Here is a 9,382-nt window from a genome sequence, read left to right on the forward strand (position 1 = left end):
AGTTAAGTTTTACTTCCTAACTGGCATAAGGGCAGCTCTAGCGGCTTTATCCTCCTCCTGTCGTTGTTTCATCATCAGGATTAAGGCATATATTTTCACAATGCCTCTAGCCATCCTACCAGCCTCCTGAAACAATCAGAAACTTGGATGAAAACTTTTTTTTTTCCTTAATCTACCTAAACTCCAACCTATTGTTCACTGAAGGCCAGTAGTTCCTCAAATTCTCTGCTCTAGAGCGACTGGCTCTACTTTAAGGAACTTCAAAATGTGTGAAGTTTGAAAACAGTGCAATCATCAAGTTTTAAAATATTTTCAAAGAAAAAATAAAGATTTGAATACATCCATTAAAAAGAGAAGAGCTGCCTTTGAACTAAAAAAGCATATAATAGGCTAATATTTATTCTTGAGTATTTGTATACATTTTATGGGAAATATAAAGACATATATACATATATACACACATTTTAACTTTGCTGAGTTTTATGATTCACATTTTCATAAATATAGGCAGAGCCAACCTTCACTGCAGCAAGTGCATGTAACCCTTTATTAATCTAAACATGAAATATTTTCTTAAAGATATATTTTTATTCGTATAGATCTATTTCTATTGCATTGTATTACACAAGCAGCACTCACAGTAAAAAAATTGAAACCTGATAGTGGTAGCGAAACATAAGAAAAGAGTAAAATCATATTTGTAAATAGTTTTAAATACCTATCTGGAGATTTTTAAGTTTTTTTTTTATTTTAAAATATGTATATTTCTTAATCCTTTGCTAAAAAATATTTGAGATTATTTTAAGAGTAACCAATTTTTTAACCTCACATGTAAATCTATTTTCACTGTAAAAAAGTAAATAATATACAACTTTAACTTTACTATGAGAGGTTTCTAGAAATTATGTTTTTTTATTTATTAAATTTCTTTAATGTGGCTTGAACAATATAGTCACAGGTGATGTTTTAGTACATGGAAACTTTTTTCTTGACTAAGAAATATGTTCAAGCAACTGAGACTGGAATTCTAGGAAATACTTTTCTATTATATAGCTTTCATGATCACACACAGCCTTAAATAACATGAAGATGTCAAGAATCAAATTCCAAAACCCTCCATGTAGACTTAGATATGATAATATTTATTGAAATTATAAAATTCACTCATAGAACTTAAAATTATAAACTCACTCATGCACTCATAAAAATTTAAAAGTATCCTACTTCTTTATTTTTAAAAGATGGATGAATTATCATCTCAGCAAAATAATGATGAAGTATTTTACCTAGCTGACATTTTGGAAATTTTATTGAAAACTAACAACTAATAGATGAAGAGGGGTTATTACCTATAAGTAGTTATATCAATTAAATGTAAAAATAAGGATCTGGGGTTTCTAGTTCATATAGTTTTAAAAACTATACTTTTGTGTTTTCTTTCAAAATAAAGAAATGCACCCAAATTTACATTGGAGTGGAGATTTTCATGGATTCACACAAAACTAAGGATAAAAGTAATAATGTATCAAAAATGATAATAATCTGAATTTTAAACTCTTCTTTGAAGAAACTCAAAACACCTTGATGGTGTTTTTTTGGTGTGTTATTTATATTATTTTTAGTATATGATAGAACAAAAAAAATGCCTTTTGATTGTGTACTTATATTGACTTAGAGTAGGAATTAATCCTTTAATCTTTTAAAAATTAAAAAAAGTAAAGACACTCTTGGAGGCATCCTATAGGAAAGACACATTCTTTTTTTGTTTAGCCCACCATTACCCTTAGAAATACAGGTGTATATAATTATGGAAATGAGTGCGTGTCACTAATCAAACTGTGCCATCTTAGAACAACACTGCAGAAAAATATCCCCAAAATTATATATGAAGAAAGAAATTGTTCACATGTTTTATGCTTGTTATTGAGATCGCTGATATACTAGAATATGAAGTTTTAAAGATCATGATCTTGGGAGCTCATCAGAGTCCCTATAGTCAAAAGTCTCTTGTATTAGAGAAGTGAGACTAAAGGCAGACAATGTATAATGTTGCTAGTAAAGATATACTTTTCGTTTCACCTTTTCCTTCTAAAATACTGATTTATCATCTATGCTATGTTACTTTAGTCCTCTATGCTCCAATCTCATTTTTATATATTTGGATTGACTGTATTTACCATGTGTTTAATTCCTTTTTATTGAAAAGGCCATGCACATATATCAAAAGGATTTTCTCTTCCTAGCATAAAAAGTCTAAAGTCAATCCTAATGTGAATCTTTTGAAATTGAACTATAAAATACTACATGAGAATGTATTCTTTTTAAAAATTTATTTTAGTAGATCTTATTCTGCAGGCTGAATGTATTTTCTTCTATGAGATCATACTGAAATGACTTGCAGTAGTGCTACAAAAAAAATCTGAAAACACAGATGTTCAAACAAAACTGGAAATTCTCCCAACAGTGAAGAAGTCCCCAGCCTCTTCTCAGTCAGGCCTTCGTTGAAAACACCTGTTGAGAAGTTACCATGAGGCTGAACAAATAATTCTTGATAAGCCTCGATATGCAGTTACTCGTGACAATTAGTAATGATCTCTACTTGATTTTAGATTCTCATATTAACATATGAAATAAGTCACATAAAATGACTAAGAAAAGTGCTTTTATAAATTTGTCTGACAATCTCTTTTCCTTACCTAGCACAAAATCTGTGCTCCTATTTTTCAAAATCAGTGTTATAGCTTTAAAATGAATAAAATATTTCATTGTAACAATGTTGTATTATGACTCACATTATTGAGCATATTTTAATCACTAGTCTATTATTTAAACACTTCACAGACTGACTCTACTTCATCTGAGAAACTTGAAGAAATCCTGAAATAAAATCCTCTTCTCACAAACCACTGTTTCTACATAGTGGTTATTTGTGTAAATCAGCTTACATGATTGTTCTGCATTCATTTTCAATAAAAACTACTCTCATGCCCAAGAACCTACAGACCTTAACCTTAGAAACTGGACTCACATAATGTCATTTGATACTCAGAAACATCTTAATGTAAGCTTTAATATGAGTCTTACACATCCTGAAATCCTTAAATTTCATATACCACTCTGTACCAGTGTATTTCAAAACAATTACAAAGTACGTTTCATTCCATCAGTAGAAGTACACCCCGTGCCCCTTCTAAACAGCACAAACATGCTGGAAAATAAAGCTAATGCAGACCTAGTAGCTGCTAGTCCCAGGGTACTCTGTGGATTAAAATACTACCTTCAGAAATACTTGTGAGGTTAGTCGTGTGTTTCCTAGCAGGCTGTGTTAAATATGCACATTAATAAATGCACTCGGAAACAAGGTTATGGATACCTGAGCCCTTGAATTTAAGCGTGTCACTTCAGCACAAAGTGTTTGCAGCATGCTAGTTTAAACAGAAAGAGAAGGAGGGTCACCATAGTTACTCTGTTCTCAACAATAGGTACTGAGAAAAACCTGATAATATTTAAGAGGAAAGTAACATATTAGGAATTTACAAAGCATTCTCTAGAAAACTGTAAAAACTCAGTAGGAACAAAAAAGAGAAAGAAAGAGTGCCTATTTTAATGGTTTATATCGAGGATATTTCCAGGGCAGGAGCAATATGCCACATTGAGTCACCTTGGAGAAAATTTCCAGAACTTAAAACTGAAACTTTTTCTGTGTTTTTATGGCATGGATTAAGATTCTAGAAGAAAGAGAACAGCAAGGAAGTTTGTTCCTTTGTTTTCTTTTTAAATTACCTCTTTCCCTGCATGTGTGAGATTTGCTTTGGCTTAAGATTTACTGCTGAGAGAAATCGTCATCATCATCATCATCATCACCACCACCGCCATCATCATCATCATCACCATCATCCATTCCTCAAGCAATGAACAGCTTAAAGAACAGCATGGTGTGAATACAGTATAGGCCCCCCGGCCCCTCACAACCCTCTGGATCCCTCCATCCGAATATGTTCCTCACTAATCTGACCAAGTAATCAGGCTTTCTGATATTCTACTGCACCCACTTCATTTTTACTGGAACCTAAATAAGAATTCATCTAACAGCATTTGAAATGGAAGAAGAGGCATGAACTCTCTGTGATATCTTTGTAATTGTCAATGGTAAAAATAGAGGAAAGGTATTTAACATATGTGTCTAATAAAATGACTGCAAAAGATCTATAAATACATATTTTAACATATCTCCCTAAAGGGATTATCATAAATACCAGTTTTACACAGTCACAGAAAGACTTTCATAGAAACCACAATATTTTTTAAAGGATATATTTCTTGTTCAGCCTTTTATAGACATCAAAATATCGTGATTACTGGTATACAGTAGACATCATAAAAAGTGGGATTCAATACTAGAATTGATACTTTAGTATTCAGCAGCATCAAGTACAAGAGTGTTTTATAAGGACATTAAACTATCTTAAGAAAATATGTTTTTCTTTTAGCATTTGTCACACTCATGTTGGAAAGGATAAGGTTACGGAATGTACCTATTCATTTTAATAATAAAAACATTACTGAATCAAGTGTCATTAAAAGGTATTTGCTTTTCAAAGCATACAATTAAGAACAAATCAACTTCATTTGCCCCAAACTAATCTTCCTCCCAAAGTGTCACTTTTAGTTAAACTCAATTTTGAGTTTCAAGTAGTGCTCATCCAGGGTAATTTGTAGCAACATGCATCTATAATAAGCAAGAATTAAGTTTTTCTGTGACACAACTTAATAATGGATAAAAGAAGCTAGGCAGCGACCAGACAAAGTCCAGTCAACTGCTATTGTTGTACTCTATGTCCATGATGGGTCAGTCATTTAGGTTTTTAAAAAAAATATATATATCAATAACTTTGGATTACACTATCTAAAATATATTAAATTCTCACTTAGCTATACTGGAAATATACAGTATGCAAACTAAATGCATCCTGAAATTCTTTTTGGTGCATCAAGTGCCTTTCAGGCCAACTTTGCCTCCTGTTTTCAACCATATAAAACGACTCTGTGTACACTCTATTCCTTCCTCAATGACTCCAAGAAACAGCTCTGGAAAACTACAGGACAAAATAGACATAAACTTTTCTTGGACAGTTAATGGTCATTATGCAGAGCCCACATTTATTCAAACTTTTGTAAGAGCTTCAGAACATAATTCACATATTAAAAGTTTAAACTACCCTAAGCCATTAGGATGCAGTTTCTGCTGAGAAGAAGAAATAAAACTCGTGTTCTTTAACACACTGTCTAAAATCTAAAAGGGACTTTTGGTGGGGGTGGGGGGAGGAGTGAAAACTTAGCTCATACTCAGGATCTGAAATTCAGGCTAGCTGCTATCTTGTACTTGAAGAAGAAGTTAACTTCTGAATATTTGAGTATACACTTCTTTCATTTCCGGCATCAGATTTAAAAAAAAAAAAAAAGCACACACACACAGAATTAAAAAGCAAATCTAATTAAAACTTTGTTTCCCCCCCTACTCTGGGTATCCTCTGTAATGGAGAGAAATGTCGACCAACAAGTAAAATGAACTCTAAATACTGAAGGCTGCCAACATTTTTAAACCTACAAAAATAAACTTTAAAATACAACAGAAGTACAAACATTCACATCCTTTAGATCTCAGGCTATTTACAAGGGAGGGGTCACGTATAGACAGGTACAGGTAGTGGCAAAAGTGTAAAGCGATTTTCATTGGAAAAAAAAAAATTCTTTTTTTTTTCCCCCCCTCTCACTGCTGCTGGCAAGGCGGCTGGTCCTGGTCCGAAGGTGTCAGGACCGCTCCAGACGCCAGCAATGAAGTCAAGTCCCAGTTAGGCTACAAGTCTCTTACCTGAATTATGGACATCCGAGTGGCAGGGGTCTCGCTTGCGTTAGTGCCTTGTCCGGTGAAGCTGGTGTGGCAGCCCGCGTGGCCCTGGGGCACAGTCAGGTTGTTGGAGGCCGGTTTGAGGTACATCACCTCGGAGCGGGGCGAGCTGAGGGGCAGGCGGGTCTGGTAGTCGAAGTACATGGGGGAGGTGGCCAGGGAGGGGCTGCTCACCACGTTCATGACGTTCATGGCGTTCCTCTCCTCCACCTCGCTCTGCACCAGCATGATATCGTTTTTGTTGATCTTCTTCTTCTTGCCCTTGCCGCCGCCCAGCTGCGGGTGGCTGTACTCGGCGATGCGGCAGTTGTAGGTGCGAATCTCCTTGTTCTCGCGCTTGCACTTGACGGCGATGGTGATCATGGCCGCGAGGAGGATGATGGAGATGGTGCTCAGGGTCACGATGAGCGGCAGCGACATGTCCCAGTGGTGCTGCTCGCCGTTCACGCGCGGGACCCCCTCGGGCAGGGAGCCGCTCACCGAGCGGATGATGAGCTTGGCCACGGCCGACAGCGTGGGCTTCCCGTGGTCAGTCACCTTCACGACCAGCTCCACCACTGGGGTCACGTCCTCCCAGAAGGGGTGCAGCGTGCGGATCTCGCCGCTGGAGGGATCGATCTCAAACAGGTGGTCGTCGTTCCCGTCCACGATCTCGTAGGTGAGGCGCCCGCTCTCGCCGAAGTCGCTGTCGAGGGCGCGCACGGTGCTCACCAGGTAGCCCAGGCCGGCGTTGCGGGGCACCTGCAGCTCGGCCGTGTCGTTCTGCAGCGTGGGCAGCACGATCACCGGCGCGTTGTCGTTCACGTCCAGCACGGTCACCCTCACGGTCGCGTTGCTCTCCAGGTGTGCGGGCGCCCCCGAGTCCTTGGCGAGCACCTTGAACTCAAACGCCTTGGTCTGCTCGTAGTTGAAGGAGCGCAGGGCGTAGATGGCCCCGTTGGTGGGGTTCACGCTCACGTAGGTGTAGATGGACACGTCGCCGATGTGCGAGGGCAGGATGGAGTAGGACACGGTGCCGTTCTGGCCCAGGTCGGGGTCCTGCGCGAGCACCGAGCCCAGGTACTCCCCGGGGATGTTGTTTTCGTGCACCTGCAGCACGTAGAGCCCCTTGGTGAAACGAGGGGGGTTGTCGTTCTCGTCCAGGATCTTGACGGCGAACGACTTGGTGGAGTTGAGCGGGGGCGAGCCCCCGTCCCGCGCCACGATCGTCACGTTGTACTCGTCCTGCGTCTCGCGGTCCAGCGGGCGGTCGGTCACCACGGTGTAGAAGTTGTCGTAGTTCTCCTCCAGCTTGAAGGGCACGGCCCCCCCGGGCCCGCCCAGGCCGCCGCCGCCGCCGCCGCCGCCGCCGCCGCCGGCCGTGCCCCCCCCGCCCAGGACCCTGCACTGCAGCTGCCCGTTCTTGCCGGAGTCGCGGTCAGTGACCCGCACCAGGGCGATGACGGTGCCGGGCGGGGCGGCCTCGCTCAGCGCCCCCTGGCGCACGGAGACGAAACCGATGGACGGCGCGTTGTCGTTGCGGTCGATGAGCTTGACGGTGACCTTGCAGTGGGCCGGGATGGGGTTGGGCCCCAGGTCCCGGGCCTGCACGTCGATCTCCAGCATCCCGTTCTCCTCATAGTCCAGGTTGCCCTTGACGCGGATCAGGCCGGTCTTGGGGTCGATGGAGAAGAGCTCTCGCACGCGGTCAGGCACGTAGCTGCTGAAGGAGTAGAGCACCTCGCCGTTGGGGCCCTCGTCGGCGTCGGTGGCGTTCAGATCGATGACCACGGTGCCCAGCGGGGCGTTCTCGGGCAGCTCCACCAGGTAGGAGGGCGCCTCGAAGACGGGGCTGTTGTCGTTGGAGTCGATCACCTTCACGTTGATTTGCACAGTGGCCGACCTGGGCGGCTCGCCGCCGTCCAGGGCGGTCAGCACCAGCGTGTGGTGGTTCTGCTGCTCGCGGTCCAGGGCCTTCTGGATGACCAGCTCCGGGAACTTGGTGCCGTCGCCGCGGGACTTGACGTCCAGCGCGAAGAGCCCGTGGTCGTCGCGCGTGAGCAGGTAGGTGCGGAGCCCGTTGTCGCCGGCGTCGGGGTCGTGCGCGCTCGTGAGCGGGAAGCGGGTGCCGGGCGCCGCGTTCTCCGAGATGTCCATCTCGATCTGGTCCGAGGGGAAGGAGGGCGCGTTGTCGTTGATGTCCTGGACCTCCACCTTGATCATGCAGATCTCCTTGTCGTTGGCGAACACCTCGAGGGACAGCTGGCACTTGGCGTTGTGGCGGCACAGGGACTCGCGGTCGATGCGCTGCTTGGTGTAGAGGAGCCCGCTGTCGGCGTCCACGTCCAGCAGGTGCGGCGCGGAGTTCTCCAGCACCCGGTAGCTCCCGGACTTGCTGCGCCCGCCGCCGCCGCCGCCGCCGCCGCCGCCGCCGCCGCGCTCTGCGGGCGGAAGCCCCGGCTGCAGTCGAGCATCCTTGCCGATGTTGCCGATCACGGTGCCGGCCCCTTGCTCCTCCGGCACCGAGTAGTTGAGGTTTTTGAGCGTCAGGGCAGGGGCCCACAGGAGGAAACAGCAACAGATGGACAGGTACATCCCAGACCGGAGCGGTGGGGGCGGGAGCAGCCGCACCGGAGGGGCGAGCGAGTGGGTGCGCGCCAGCCTGGGGCCCCGGCGCAGCGCGCGCGCGCGACGCGAGCCCCGAGTCCGTGGGTCCTTCCTTCCCCGCGCTCGGGGGCTGCGGCACCCCCCCGGGGCCGGTCTCCGTATTCCGCTCAAGTTCCCCGAACCTGTTGATCTACAGCATCCGCACTGGGCGCGAAGCGGCGGCGGCGGCGGCGGCGGCGGCGGCGCGGCGAGGCTGCAGGGGCGCGGAGCAAGGCGGCGGCTCCCTGCGGCTGGGGGCGAGCCCCGCGCTTTGTCTCCGCCGCCGGGACTTGGGGACACTCAAAGTTGAGCGACGAGGCCGGCGAGGGGATGGCAACCGCGTCTCGAAGGGCCGGCCACTGGCTTCGCGGGTGTCCCCGGCTCCCGCTGGGGCGCTGCACCTCCACTCCCGCGGCGGGCGCCCGGGTCCTCCTCACATCGGGTGGGGGAGGGAGCGGGGAGGTGTGTCTTCGGGCAGATGGGAAAGTGCAATCCTTACTTGTGTCTCGCCTCCCGTGATGAAATTGCTGGGGGTGAGGAGCAACGGGGAGACGGCAGAGAGGAGACCGAGCCGGGTGTATTCTGAAGCTTCGCCGGAGCCCTGGGAAACGTCTGCTGGCTTCGCGGGCCGTTCGGTTTTCAGGCTGTGTTTTGCTGCATTTAGAGATCTAATCTCGCATTGCTGGCTGAGGCAGAGGCGGCGGCGGACTGCATCTCCCAGCCAAGCGTATTCTTTTTCTTTCTTTTTTTTTTTTTCCTCTTTTCCCTCCTCCTCTCGCTCTCGCTCTCTCCTTTCCGAGCAGCCAAAGGGAGGGGAGGAAATGCAGCGCAAAGAACTAGTGTCCCGAT

At 45.5% G+C, this 9,382-nt stretch overlaps 1 protein-coding gene across 1 annotated transcript in view; it reads right to left on the reverse strand.

Moving 5' to 3' along the window:
- The window catches only part of PCDH17 (protocadherin 17), a 96,073-nt gene extending 87,451 nt beyond the window's left edge, over positions 1–8,622 (reverse strand). Inside the window, exon 1 of the mRNA XM_072782874.1 lies at positions 5,873–8,622. Within this exon, the coding sequence (XP_072638975.1) occupies positions 5,873–8,482 (2,610 nt within the window). The 5' untranslated portion in view covers positions 8,483–8,622. The remainder of the gene's footprint in view (positions 1–5,872) is intronic.
- Between the last annotated feature and the right edge of the window lie 760 nt (positions 8,623–9,382).

Source organism: Canis lupus, chromosome 17, assembly GCF_048164855.1.
Source record: "Canis lupus baileyi chromosome 17, mCanLup2.hap1, whole genome shotgun sequence".
Lineage (NCBI taxonomy): Eukaryota > Metazoa > Chordata > Mammalia > Carnivora > Canidae > Canis > Canis lupus.